The 15,689-nt window shown below is 38.7% G+C and overlaps 1 protein-coding gene across 1 annotated transcript in view; it reads left to right on the top strand.

Moving 5' to 3' along the window:
• Positions 1-460: 460 nt before the first annotated feature.
• LOC115218469 (COMM domain-containing protein 8) overlaps positions 461-15,689 on the top strand; it is a 117,822-nt gene continuing 102,593 nt past the window's right edge. The window contains exon 1 of the mRNA XM_029788303.2: positions 461-610. Within this exon, the coding sequence (XP_029644163.1) occupies positions 533-610 (78 nt within the window). The 5' untranslated portion in view covers positions 461-532. The remainder of the gene's footprint in view (positions 611-15,689) is intronic.

Here is a 15,689-nt window from a genome sequence, read left to right as displayed (position 1 = left end):
GGCGTATGCATTGCAATTTGCCGAAAATAAATACGCATGCTTCGAAAGTGTGGTGTTTTAAAAACATTTGAGTTTTCTCAATATCTTAGAATTTTCCGATTCGTGGCACCTGTAAATCATACGTAAGACAGTGGTTGGAAATATCTGCTCTATATGCTCGTACAGCTAGCTAGAAATAACAGCACAATCCTTCGCAAATAATAATTGACTGTGACAGTAATACCGGCATTGATAAAATAAATAAATAAATAAATAGATAAAGTGGAATCTTTATTATGATCAGGACGATCTTATACAGAATGGGACAACACAGGACAAATAGATAAATAAAGTGGGAAGTGCTGGTTATATATATATATATATATATATATATATATATATATATATATATATATAGGATAGTTCTAACTGGTCGCGGACACATGAAATGGTAAGTCAAACTCGATTACCGAGTGAAGAAAATAAAGCAATTAAGCCCCCCCCCCTCCCACTTGGTACTCTAATTACTGTCACGTGATTCGTTGTTGTCAAAATGGCTGACGTACCACAACATCGCGATCCTGCCGTATGGAATCTAGTTGTAAAGGCGAAATTACCTCTGCTCAAAACGGTAACTAATCTTTTTTTTAATACCATAATGACGCCTTTTAGTTTTGTTGTTTCATTACGCGTCGTGTGCACTTTGAGAAAAACTCACCATAAAGACTTCTTGTATTGAAACATTCTCATGTTCTTTAAAGAGAAAACGGCGGAGGTAAAGAATACGCACACCTCCTCTTTTCAGCGTAACAAAAACCGTAATCGTAAACCCTAACCTAGCCACCGGGTGTACGTAGTCTTTACCTTCGCCGAGAACACTTCTCTTGTTTGTAACTGGGTGCAATTACGGAATGTTCTAGTGTGAATAGTTTATTTTAGTGTCTCGTGACAGGTACCGTGTTTTGGTACTGCTTACACGTGTATTTAGTATTGTATCATAACGAAGGACTGTGTGAAGATTGGTGTGTTTTCCGGTGTTCACCTGCAGTGTATTACTCGTGGTGAAGATTTCTGTTCATGTGTAGACAAACACAAGCATTGGCGTGTTCACGTAATACAAACATATTTCAGTGTGTCAATTTTTATGTCTTAATATTCTGGTGGGCATTTACCGAATTAAATACGAAGAAATTAAGTAAATAATTTTGGGCTATTCTTCGTTTTGACTCGAAGGCCTGTGCGTGCTGCTCAGCTGTTACAGTGCCTTGCAAAAGTCTACGCCCCGCTCGGAAACTGAATGTGTTTTGTTTGTTTTGATAGGAACAATTAATATTTTAAACTCCAATGATTTGTTTTAATAAGCAGATCTATCACACTTTTATTTAATACATAAAATACATTTGAAAACTTTTAAACTGGTTCTTAAACAAAGATAATTTTGAAAAATGTCTTTTCAAGTCTACACCCCCTTTGGAATATCTTCAGTTATTACTTTGTAGATGATCCTGCTGCGTCAATTACAGCCTGCAGACGCCTCGGGTTCCAGGAGCTTGCTGCAGTGGTCATCTGACAGTTTTCGCCATTCTTCATGGCAGAACTTCTCGAGCTGTGTCAGAGTGGATGGGGAACGTTGGTGCATTGCCAGCTTTAGATCTCGCCATAGATTTTCTATAGGATTAAGGTCTGGAGACTGGCTGGGTCACTCAAAAACTGTGATTTTCTTGCTAGCAAACCAAGCTTTAGTGCTTTTTGACACATGCTTGTGGGTCGTTATCTTGTTGAAACTTGAAATTGCGACCCAAGCGCAGAGCTCTTGCAGACTTTAGCAGATTTGCCTCCAATATTTCTTGGTACTTGACACTGTCCATGATACCTTGGATGGTTACCAACTCTCCAGGCCCTGCAGCCGAAAAACAGCCCCAAAGCATGATCGAGCCACCGCCGTGCTTTACAGTGGGGATGGTGTAACGAGGTTGGTGAGCAGTGCCTTTTTCCACCAAACGTAGCGTTTTGTATTTTTCCAAAATAACTTGCCTTTGGTCTCATCTGACCACAAAGTCTTTCGCCACATAGTCATGGAATCATTAATGTGAATTTTTGCAAAGTTTAGCCTAGCTTGCTTGTGCATAGGCTTCAGAAGGGGCTTTTTTCTAGCTACCCTCCATTGCAGGCCATACCGGTGCAATACTCTGGAAATTGTAGATGCATGGACATCTGTCTCAGTACTGGAAACTGAAGCTTTCAAGTCTTCCAGTGTTGCACTAGGGTTGGAGGTTGCCTCCTGGACCAGTTTTGACTTTGCTCTTCTGGTAAGTTTGCTCGGTCTCCCAGATCTTGATAGGGTAGCAGTGGTTTTGTGCAGCAACCACTTCTTAACTACAGTTTTAACAGTGCTTAGGGGCAATTCTAAAGTTTTTGCCATCTTTTTATAGCCATTATTTTCATTGTACTTTTGAATAATAAGGTTTTTAAATTCCTGAGACAGAGTCATATCGAAACATAAGCCCAATTTTCTTTCGCTAATTTACACGGTGTCCAAAGTTAAATATGTTAAATCCAATACGTATCATCAAAACCCTTGCAGGAAACTTCCAAGTGGCCTCTTATTTGCTGGAAGTAGCAGCCAGTTTCCTTCAAATCACACCCCTACCATCTTAAATAAGGAAGGAAGGACACGTAATCTTTGATAACTCTAATGTGACAGAATAGTCAGCTCAACAACAACGGCAATCTTAGATGGATGATGTAGTTAAGTAAAATGCTTCAGATCATGGTGGTTATTTCTGGACATACTGTGTTACCTCTAGTGCCCAATTTCTGTCTCAGCACGTTTATGACCTTTCATTCATGCATGCTGACATTAGTCTTTGCACATCCTCCACATTCAGTACTTTTAGTCATGGCTGGACTATATGAGGTGAAATATTGCCCATCATATGCTAGTATTATATAGCTTGCCTATTACTTGGAGAGGGAAGGCCTTTGTTATCAATTAAGCTGATAGCTCCTGAAACTTTTTTCACCCTATTTTTACTCTGGCAACTGTGTTATTCTAACATTACTTTCACAGTTGATTAGGTTATCATCATTTAATGTCTGCTTTCCATGCTGGAATGTGTTGGATGGTTTGAAATGGAGTTGGCTAGCAGGGAGCTGTCCAGACCCCATCTGTCTGTTGTGGTATGGCTTCTACAGTTGGATGCCCTTCCTAATGCCAACCACTTAACAGAGTGTGCTAGGTGTTTTTTTATGTGCCACTGGCATGGGTGCATTAACTCAACACTGGCAGGAATTTTATTCATCAAAGTAAGTACCACTACAATCAACACATTTTTGCCAACGAGTTACAAGTTTGTTTATTCCAGTAACATAAAAATCTGGAGCTGATGAACTCTTTCAACGCACTTTCAGCATCAGTTTGATTTTTGAAATCCTTCTCTCACAGGAAACCATTAAGGTGCTTGAAAAAGTGGTAGGAGAAAGGTCTGAGGAATAAGCGGGTGGGAAAGAACTTCGTAGTGAAACATGTGGTCGAGTATTGTTATGAAGAATGATTGGCCCTCTTCTGTTGACTAGTCTGGGACAAAGGGGTAGCAGTTTTTCATTCATTTTGGTAATTTTATGGCAATATGTTTCTGCAATAATGGTTTGTCCGGGTTTTAAGAAGTTATAGTGGATGAGTCCAGCATACGCCACCTAACAGTCACCAGAACTTTCTTTATAGAGCTGAGGTTTCTTAGGGAAGATTTTCAGTGCTTCATTTTGGTCCAACCACTGCAAAGAACTTTTTTTTTATTGTACAGAATCCACTTTTCATCGTAAGTTACAATACAGTCTGGTTATGGAGAAGAAGCAATGAGCATATCCGCGCATTTTCTAATTTTCATTCTAATCATATGGTATCCATTTGTCGAGCATTTTTGATTTTCCAATCACACACAAATGGTTGCAAGCAGTTTTCTGGCTAACTTTTCTGGCTAAGTTCTTTTGCCAGTTCTTGAGTGGTTTTACGTGAATCTTTCTCAATGATGGTCTTTAATTGACCATCAAAGATGACAGATGGGTGTCCACTACACTCACAAGCTTCAAAATTGTTTAAACCATTATTTTCCAACCACATAGTTCTGCAAAATTGTTTAAACCACTTTTGAGCTGACCACTCACTGGTCATTTCCTCACCAAACATTTGCGAGCAGTTTCAGCTTCTTTTTTACATCCTTTTTTGAAGTTGAATAGCAAAATTGCTCAAATATCGCACTTTGACAGTTCCATTTCAGATGTTTGTAACAACAGTGAAAAAGATATCAATTTATTGATGCATTTGGGTAAGCCCATGTCTGTATTATCAGAGAATTGCAAAAAAATGTTTAAAAAAAATTCCAAACTCTACAAAAATCCAGTACAAATTCTTCGTGGTTCAAAACATTGCTTACTTTTGACTCAACCTGATATATCAGGTCATCCCATAAGTAATATCTGGACTTCTATATTTTCAATTTGTAAATGCTTTAACAGTATTTTAGAATGTTCAATGGCATCAAGTAATATATGTATTTGGACATATTTAAACTAATTAAATTTCGTTTTTGCAGGATAATCTAATTGAAATTTCACTAATTATAGCTCTTCAAACATGAAAGTGTCTAAGGAGTATTTGAGGTACATAATACTTTATGAGTTTAAAAAAGGAAACTCTGTAGCTGAAGTGACTTGAAATTTTCACTCAGCTTATGGAGAAGAGTACCTGAATGGAAGAACTTGCAGAAGAAGATTTGTAAAATTCAGAAGAGAAGATTTCAGCCTTGAAGATGAGGCCCGGACAGAACATCTAGTTGAGTTTGATGACAAGCTACTTTTGGTAGAACTTGCTTGGAAAGGTCCCAAAGCGGGTGCCTTGTGATTTGTCTGTAGCCAACTGCAAATTCCAAGTGCACATCTCTTTTCATTCTTGTTAACTCATCTCACTGTTTTTGGACAGACTGGTGAGGAAAAATGGGCTTTTTATCAAAATCTTAAGTGTAATAGACATTTGCTTGGTGAAGGGGAAAAGGCCCAACCACAACCAAAAAGGGAATTCCATGCAAAGAAGGTTTTCTCTGTTCGGTGGGATTGCAAAGGAATCATCCACTTTCAGTTGCTACAAACAAATGCAATGATAAGTGCTCAAATCTACTGTCAGCAATTTGAGTGTTTGAACACTGCTTTGAAGAAAAAAATGCCTGCTGTAGTGAACCAAAAGGGACTGATGTTTCATCAGGACAGTGCAAGACCCCACACTGCAAAGATCAAAGAACTTGGCTGGGAGAAAATTGCTCATCCACCTTATTCCCCAGATTACCATTTCTTCTGTAGTTTACAGAATGATTTGGATGGATTAACTCTCAAAACAACTGAGGAAGTTGAAACTGGCCTTTCAGAATTCTTCTCTTCAAAACTGAAAGAGTTTTTCACTAATGAGATTAAAAAGCTTACGAGTAGATAGAAAGATGTCATAGATAATCAAGGAAACTAGATCGACAATGAAGTTCCATTAAAATGTGAGGTTTGACCACTTGCTTTCCTTATTTAAAATCTGGACATTTCTAATGGCATAACCTGAGATATATATAACGGTAAAAGTTAATTAGTGTAACGGTTGAGTCACCAATTTGTAACAGTAGAAGTTTATTTTTGTAACGGTTGAAATTAATTTGTAAACAGTAGTATGGAACTTCGGGGTCATCACCAGTTGTAATAGTTTGTTGTTAATTAATTGCCATTATGTGGAGATGAAAGAACGGTGATTGAAGAAAATATTTATTGTACCGTTACATTGTAAAATACCTTGCCTCAACAGGCAGGTGATAAAATCGTAAAGCATGCAAAGTAAAGATAGATGTCATAGATTTTCCTTGTATAGTTTGTGTTTGTGATCTCATCATTGTGTAGTAGTAATTACAGATAGAAATAGTGATGTTGTAAGAGAAAATAAAGTGAGCTAGTGAGAGAGTGTGGGACGAAAGAAGTGCTTCATTGGTGAGTTACCATAATTGTCCTTTTGTGCTCTTTTGCGATGGCGTTTTGTTCAGCTGGTCAGCTTGACTCTGTTCTCACTAAATCACCAACTGACTTTTGCCTGGGGCTTCTTGTTTTTATAACTATCCAGAAGAATAGACATATCGTTGACAACAATAGATTTCGTTGGTGATACTTGTTATTTTAATTCTAACTTTTGGTGGCTTATAAGAAGTTAGAAGGGCCAAGTGGCAAAGACATTGTTTTGCTTAGCTAAGGCATGTGACAAATGTAAACTGCTGTCACAGAAAAACTATTGTTTTACTGTGAGAAAAGTGCTGTTGACATGTTAATTTAAATTTGGCTATCTAGGATCGAATCTACTTCATGCCTGCAAGATTCACAACATAACTCCCCCACCAGAGAGCTTCGGGGGGGGGGGGCGAACAATTGAGGAAGAGAAAGAAATTTATGCTTGAGGAGAACCTTCACATATTAGGAGAGAGGATCATTGAAGTGTATATGGGACAGTTTTCTGTTTGGATAATTTTGAATAGCGGTGTCGCTTTGCATGTCGAAATGAGTGCAGTCATGACTAGGCAGAAAAGAAAATGAGCATGTGAGTGCGCATGAGGGCGTATACACAAGGGCAGGTGCAGGTTTTGAAATTCACGGTAAAATAAGCTCAGGTGAGCGAGCGAGTGTATTCTCAGTCCATCATATGGAAGATCCTCCTGCAGGGTTGCAGTTTATGAAATGCCTTGAAGGTTTTTCAGAAGTGAAATATGCCTGGTGCTGTTGTTGTGGGTACTAGCTGAGGTTAGCAAGGACAACAGTGTAAGCATGCTGGAGTGATGCGCGAGACAGATAATTTTCTCTGTTAATTACATGACCAAACAGGGGTCTAACAGGGGCAAATTATGTCTAAACATGAGCGTTGAATATGTGAACATCCAACGTAAATCGAGTCAGGAAAAGTGTTGAGCTGACACAGATGTGTTGCAAAACAAGGCAGTAGAGGCATAATAGAGGTGCATGTGTACAACAGAGCTTGCAAGGCTGAGGCAGTAATGCTAGTGCATTGATTACAAATACAATGTACGGTATTAAATATGCCAGAGATTAAGGCAGTGCTGAATATACCAGCCAGTGCATGAGGTATTATATGCCTTGATTGTACAGGAGCGAATGTGTGGCATGCTGGTGCATTGTAAGGGACAAACAACTTTCTCTATGTATGTATGACCGACCTAGTGTCTTACAGAGACTAGTTGTGTCTAGAAGGGCACAGGGAGCGTGAAAAACAAACGAGAAAGGCATGTGTGGGGCATGAATATGACAGCATGTGTGTGTGTGTGTGTGTAACAATGTGCCATGTATGCAGATGCATGTGCAAGGCCAGGTGCCTAGGAAAGGTGCATGCGAAGAAAGAAATTAGACATTTAGCAGAAACCATGTAATAAGAACAGGTGAACAATGCGTGTGCAATGCAAACAACAAAATTAATTAAGCTAAAATGACAAACTTGGTTAGAAAGTGTTCTGGTCCTGAAAAGCTAAAAAGTAGCATTTGAAATGCAAAGAAAGTCCAAGTCTATGGCTGTTGAAAATGTTGCACGTGTGGACTTCCATAGTGTTATTCAATAAGTTTCTGGGCACGTAGCTGTCAAAATGATGCATTTATTGGCTTCCATGTTCGGCAAATTCCTTGTGCATTGGCAGTGTTGCATTGTTGAGAAGTGGATCGCAGTATTGAGCTTTTTGTAGCAGGTCGAAGGAGGATGCATCTTGGTGGAGACAAAGGTTGTCATTATTTTTCCTTTGGTCTAACAACTGTTAATATGAAGATTGTAGTTCTGTTTTTAAGCTGAGGTAGTGAGGAAAAGATAGCAGCTAATGTAGCTTTAGAAGGCAGCAATTCTTTTTACACGGGGTCACCAATTTGTAATTGATGCCTGTTATGGTGCAACGTCAGGATCACCAATTTGGAATGGTAGAAGTTAATTAGTGTAACGGTTGAGTAACCAATTTGTAAGGATTGGTTCTTCATTGAAGTTCAGGGTCATCACCAATTGTAATAGTTTGTTGTTAGTTGATTGCCATTATGTAAAGATGAAAGAAGAGTGATTCAAGTTGTAATGAAACAACTGCTTCATTAGTGAGTTACCATAGTTGTCCTTTTGTGACAGCGTTTTGTTCAGCCAGTCAACCAGACTCCATTCTCACTAACTCACCAACTGACTTTTGCCCAGGGGTTCTTGTTTTTATAACTATCCAGAAGAATAGACATATTGTTGACAACAGTAGATTTCATTGGTGGTACTTGTTATTTTAATTCTAGCTTTTGGTGGCTTATAAGAGGTTAGAAGGGCCAAGTGGCGAAGACATTGTTTTGCTTAGCAAAGCATCTGACAAATGTAAACTGCTGTTACAGAAAAACTATTGTTTTACTGTGAGAAAAGTGCTGTTGAAGTGTTAATTTATATTTGGCTATCTAGGATCAAATCTACTTCATGCCTGCAAGATTCACAACATATATATGTATATGTGACTGTGTTTGTTCCTCACCACTGCTTGACAACTGGTGTTGGTGTGTTAACATTCCAATAACTTAGCAATTTGGGGAAAATGACCGATAGACTAAGTACCAGGCTTAAAAAGGAAATAAGTACTGGGGTCGATTATTTCAACTAAAATTCCTCCAGGCAGTGCCCCATCATAGTCACAGTCTAATGACTGAAATAAAAGATAAAATTCTGTTCTGTGACTACATTGTAAACAATTATTATTATTGAGGACAGAGATGATAAGGTTGGACTAAATATTTTGTGGCATTTAATTATTTCTCCTTACGTTTTGAGATGAAATCTTGTCAAAATTGACTTTGGCTTTTGCTATCTCTGAGTTGATAAAATAAGTACCAGTAAAATACTAGTAGTGGTGATTTCACTCTCTCTCTCTCTCTCTTCTGAAATATGTCACCTTGTCTTTATATTAGAAATGATTTTAATTGTTCAACTTATTTTACCAACAGTGTGAAATATATCAGTTTAATATCTGATGGCTTTGTTATTTACATTGGAAAAGTGATGTAACCTGTGTTACCACAGAAGCAGCTGCTTCCAGTATTGTCACCTTTTGTGTAAGTTGTGTTGAGGATTGTTGTAGAAGATCTCCTTCACGTGAGTCTGGTTAGTTAGGATTAAGGACAGGTGTTTGCATTGTTAGTTTTACAGTTGCTATAGTGAAGTCTAGTCTAGAGACTCCTTTTATAGCCTCAGGTAGTGGTGGTCATGTTGATGAGATTAAGTACCAGCATTAACATGACTCATATTTTGAAACTAGTTGTAAGAAGAAATTAATTTTTAACAATGATTTGCAAAGATATTTAAATAGGTGCAGGCATAACTATGGTAAGAAACTTGCTTCCCAACCACATGGTTCCAGGTTCAGTCTTACTGCATGGCACCTTGGGTAAGTTTCTTCTAAAGCCTTTTGAGTGGATTTGGTGGCTGTGATGTAAGTAGCTTGCTTACCAACCACATGGTACCTCGTTCAGTCCCACTGCATGGCATTTGGGCATGTGTCTTCTACTATAGCCTCGGGCCGACCAAAGCCTTGTGAGTGGATTTGGTAGATGGAAACTGAAAGAAGCCTGTCATACATATATGGGTGGGGGTTGTATATGTTTGTCCCCTACCAATGCTTGACAACCAATGTTGATGTGTTTGTTTACATCCCCGTAACCTAGCAGTTCGGCAAAAGAGACCAATAGAATAAGTACTAAGCTTTAAAGAAGTAGTTGATTTTTTTTTACTAAAACCCTTCAAGGTAGTGCCCCAGCATGGCCATTGTCAAATGACTGAAACAAGTAGATGAAAGATAATAAATAAGCTAATATGTGATTTTTCTGAAAAGGTGACAACGATTTACAACAAAATTTCCGTTGGACATGACAGTGTTTGTTTATGTTTAAGATTTCGTTACACCCACCTTTCTGCCCGGTAACACCACTGAATCAGTCTGAGTTTTCTTATATCCCCTTAATTACCCACTCATCAACTGGTTATGAAGTTTGATGCTTCGTTTGGTTATTGTTGTTTAGCCCCAGGTTAGTTCTGATTCAGTTGACCAATAGTAATAAGCATTCCAGCCATGTCCACCTGTCTTCACCACCACTTCTCTCCTGCTCTTTCTCTTGTTCTTGAATACTCTCTCTCTCTGACTGGGTAACCATGTATCTTCTACTGCAAGACACTTGTTCCTATTTCTCTGTCATACTCTAACCTCTCTTCCCCTGGCACATGGCCACTGCCTTCAATGCCTCTTCCCTCAAGGATTTTTACAAGTTACTTGGTGATTCCACCAGTTCTGGTGCATCTAGTCCACACTGTAAAGTGGTTTGTGTTTGGAAGAGCATCTAGCTGTAAAAGGCCATGCCAAAACAGGCCTTGCTTTTGCTGGTTCCACATAAAAAGCACTCAGTCTACTCTGTATGGTGGTTGGTGTTAAGAAGGGCATCCTGCCATAACAAAAAAACCTTGTCAAAACAGACAGTGAAATCTGATGTAGTCTCCTGCCTCACCAGCCTCTATCAAACTGTCCAACTCATGCCAGCATGGAAAACAGTTTAAATGATGGTGAAGATGAGTATATCCAGTGCTGTCTTTCCAATTCTTTTATGAGATAACCAAGTGTGATTTGGGATAATGTTATTTCTAACAGTTGAGCAACTGTGTATAGACTTACTTGTTGGTCCACTTCTGTTGATTTTCAGAGGAGTGGTTATGGATGGGAAATAGTTAGTGGTGCCCTACCCCTATTCTTTATCATAAATATCTTTCATCCGAGCAGAACTTTCAGCTTTGTGATAAACTCATTCCTCTTTCGAAGGTATTTTTCTAATGAAATACACTGTTTATATGTTTCATTTAAATTTCAAAATAACCTAGAATTTGGAAGACTTGATAAAACTATTTTTTCATTCATTGTTATACTTGGGGGTGGTCATCTTTTGTCAATTAAACATTCACACTATTTATTTGATCTTCACTTCAGCTTTATTGTCATTTATTATTTCTAGTCTTTGCCTGTCAATGTTCTTTCATACCACCGAAAGACAGAATGAAAAAGGCCGGACAAGAGGAGACACAAGGGACAGAGATTTGCTGAAGAGGTCACAGAATGTGTTACAAAAGAACTTTGACAAACAAATAAACTAATAATGATAATAATAATAAAACTAAAGCAAAGATCAAATAAATGCTTAACTGCCAAAAGATGACCATCCCCAAGTATACAAATATCTGTTTCAACATATATTTTCACATCAATAACCTTGCAAAACAAATACATAAATGCATTTTTTCATTCCTTTTTTTTTTCTTTATTAAGATTGTGTTGATTTTCATAAGATTGATTATGGCACTACTCATTTAGGTGCCATTTATTCCCCTACACTTCATATCATCTCCCTATCCCTTATTACATCCAACTTCTTTGCCCAATCTTTTTTTCTTCATTCCTATTCCCCTAGAAACTATATTCACCATTGGCCATACCTCCACACATGTGCCACCCCACTCCACCCTGTTCACTGAATCCAATTCTGTCCCCATCTCTAATCATCTGTCCTTCTTCTTTCACATGCTCATCACCTTATCTAACTAACCTTTCTGATTTTTCATCCCTCTTCTCTCCATCTATCTTGAGGGTAGACCATCTCTGTTTTTCTCTTTCTAGTTGAGGAAGCCTGTATCTCCTCTTCAGCAAGACATCTGTTCCTGTCCCTCTATCATACTTTTTAACAGTTCAACACCTAGCATAAAGCCACCACCCACCTCAATACTACCCCCTCCCCAACACACATTCAGTTGAGCGGGGGTGGGGGAACTTGTAAGTTACTTGGTGACCTCACAAAATTTCAAGATGAACATTTTTAAAATGATCAATTTTTGTATTCTTAGGACTAGGTGCAGTTTGGTATCGAAATTGTTAACAGAACTCATTTACTAGTTGTATATGTGGCAAGCTCATAGTTTTTCCCAGCATTTCTATCTCATAGTTGCTGAACCCTAATCAGCAGGTGTTGATTGTGAGATGAAGTGTTATTTCTCAGCAAGATTGTTCCATCCATGACTCACGCTTATCACCATTGTCTTCTTTATCACCGTTGTACTCACAATTTCATCATCAGTTTTTACTGCCTCCTGCCTCTGTTTCCTCAATCCACTTAGACACATTCAAAATATACTCTTCTCTTCCCTGCAGTTCAACTGTTGCAGCTTCCTATGTAACTGCTTGCTTACAAAAACAATTCTGACAAACTGAGTATTGGATTCTAGTATGATCTCTACCATTAAATAGCAAATTATCTCTCAGCTTGGATCAATTCTCCATTAACATAACACCTATTTCCTGTGGCTATAGCAACTGTTTTATTGCTCATAATGGTAATTATGTTATCTAAATACATTCAGTTTGAGACTCCTTAAATCTTATAACTGATAACACTTGTCTCTTACAAATATCTCTGTTGCTACAATAGCAGTGAATATTTATTTGCATAGTGGAGTCCCTGTGACAAATTGCAGGATTCACAAAGCTGATTTTTAATTCAGATCATTTTAACCCTTTAGCATTTAAACCAGCCACATCCAGCCCAGATATTCTACCCTATTTTATGTTCAAACTGACCAAATCCTGCCTCTTGCATGTATTCTCCAATGTCACTCTAGAAATAATCACATCCTCAAAGTTTCAAAGCTATGCAGTAATGCGTGATTAATTCAAAACAATGTGAATAAATAAGCAGAACATTTGACAAAGTCCCCGACTGGCTTCTGTACCGGTGGCACATAAAAAGCACCACCCGAACGTGGCCGTTGCCAGCGCCACCTTGGCTGGCTTCCGTGCCGGTGGCACGTTAAAAGCTCCAACCGTTCGTGGCCGATGCCGGACCCCCCTGGCACCTGTGCAGGTGGCACGTAAAAAGCACCCACTACACTCGCGGAGTGGTTGGCGTTAGGAAGGGCATCCAGCTGTAGAAACTCTGCCAGATCAGACTGGAGCCTGGTGCAGCCCCTGGCTCCCCAGATCCCGGTCAAACCATCCAACCCATGCTAGCGCGGAAAACGGATATTAAACGATGATGATGATGATCTAAATGTTAAAAGGCTAATGTTAAATAGAGGAGAGAAAAGCATTCCCTGCTTGGTAAGATATGAATCATTGTAATCGCTGCTTTACAGACAAGCTAGATGGATGGAGTCAGTGTATCCAACCTGGAGACATGTCTAAAACCTATGATGGATTTTGAATCTTGTTGTACAAGTCAGCAGCCATCACCATTATTGCTTCCATTTTTCATGCTTGCAAAGGTGAACTGGATTTCATTGTAGCAGATTTTCTATGGCTGGATGCCCTTCCTCTCACTATCTCTCACCTGTTTCCAAGCAACATAATATTCCCCCATGACCAGACACTTTTATCAAAGAGTGGAAACAAAAGGACACCACTTTTATGACAGTGATGCTCGTTTAGAAGTATCATGCTATGTCAAGACAAAAATATAGTAACACACACAGGAACCAGCAAGGCCAGGGGCCACTGGCTTTCATAGTTTATTTTGGCTTGGTTTCTCTGGCTGGATGCCCTTCCTAACACTAACCACTTTACAGAATGTACTGTCCAAATAGGTGTCTTGCTATAGAGGAGGTACATGGTTACCCAGCAAGAGAGAGAGAAGAGAAAGAGGAGAAGAAGAGAGAGGGAGAGAGAGAGATACAAAAAAGAGGACAGAAACAGGTGTGCTGATGAAAAGGAGATACTTATATACCTGGTCAGGGGTAAAAAAACAAAAGGAGAGAGAGAGTGATCAAGAATGAAGGGCAGAAACATGACACCAGCACCCATACCAATGTTTTTTTTGGTTTTTTTCTTGTGGCACCTTAGTTTTAGGATCTCAGCTCTGTTGTGGTGGGTGAGTCTTCTTGAATACAGCAATGTGCCACTTATCTTGATCCTCTCTCATCTCATTTGTAAGGCTCAGTGCTTTGAGATTGATCTTCAATGCTTTGTCCCATGTCTTCCTTGCTCTCCTTCCACAACTTCACTCCACTTTAAGTGATTGGCAATTAATTCGTATTTATTCTGCCCAAATTACAGATACACTCTTTTGTTATAGAGAGACACTTTTGCCACTGGAAATGCAATGAACCTGTGATCAGCTCATTAGAAATGTTTAACCCCTGGCATTGTTGTTCACAAAATGCTTGATATAAATTATGCTACTGCCTAATTTTCACCAGATAGCTTCTTTTCCTGCTGTGTAGCTTATGTTAAATAATGTCTATTCTTGTTGTCTTTTTTCATAGTCAGGGGAGAAAGAGCAACATCCATGACCTCTGCCAGATCTCTGTTACAACTGGAAGAAAGTGAAGAAGAAATCATGACTCATGGGTTGCTAGTCTAAATGCTTGCAAAAAACACTCTAGAGCCAGATAAGGATGTTAAACTGAGTGACAGATCAGGGATATCACCTGGAAGTTCTCATTAAATCACCTCTCTTACTGTAGCTTTAGAAGAGGAATGCTGTATGTCTGTATGAGGAAAAAAAAGAAGACTAAAATGGTTGGTAATAAGAAAGTAGTCAACCCTAAAAACTGATTCAAAAAGGTGACAAGAGTATGATGAGACCTGCAAATCTAGCCCCAACTTTAGCAGAGAAAATAGTTTCTAAAATGTGTGGTTATTGTTTCTTATTGATGACTAGTTTTCACAGTCTTTCATACAGTAAAGCACATATAATAGGTCATCCATAGGTAGATATAGAAGTGTTTTATTCGTTTAGTTATATTTTTATTTTTCATAAAGAATGAAAATAGGTTTCAGGTAAAAATAGAATCATTATGAAAAAACTGTATCAGTGTTGTCACGGTTTGATAAAACATCGAAAGAAGTATTTATATTTATAGAGGTACTTATACAGGTTAAATATTTATACAGATGTTTCCTTTCCTGAAGTGTGTGTACATTTCTTTTGGTGGAATCTGTATATCTCCTCTTTGATAGGATACCCATCTGTAAACAGGTATCAGTTGCAGATCTGCTGTGTATTCCTGATAAATGATTTAAGATATCTTTTACGTGTTTCAATAATTTGGCTGCAGTCTTGAAGGGTTTAAGTTGAACAAATCAACCCCAGGACTTATATTTTTTTTAAGCCTAGTTTAATCAGACTTTTGCTGAACTGCTAAGTTACAGTGATGTAAATACACCAACACCAGTTATCAACTGGTGGTAGGGGACACACATATTCACACACACACATACACATGATGGGCTTCCAGTTTTTGTTTACCAAATCTCTCGCAAGGGTTTGGTTGGCCCAAGGTTTTAGAAGACACTTACCCAAGTTTCCACACAGTGGGACTGAATCCACAACTATATGTGGTTGAGAAGCAAGCTTCTTAGCATACAGCCACATTGTGTGTGTAGGTGTGGTGCATGGTAAGGATTTTGCTCCCTATTCACATAGTCTCAGATTCAGTCCCACTGCATGGTAACTTGGGCAAGTGTCTTCTGCTTTAGCACTAAGCCAACGAAAGCTTTGTGAGTGAATTTGGCCAACAGAAATGAAAGAAGCCTGTCCTATATCATCATCACTGTTTAATGTCTGTCTTCCATACAGGAGCTGGCCAGGTAGAAGACTACCCC

The sequence above is a fragment of the Octopus sinensis genome, linkage group LG13, assembly GCF_006345805.1.
Source record: "Octopus sinensis linkage group LG13, ASM634580v1, whole genome shotgun sequence".
Taxonomy (NCBI): domain Eukaryota; kingdom Metazoa; phylum Mollusca; class Cephalopoda; order Octopoda; family Octopodidae; genus Octopus; species Octopus sinensis.
The sequence above is the reverse complement of the archived record's forward strand: the minus strand, read 5'-3'. Positions and strand labels throughout refer to the sequence as shown.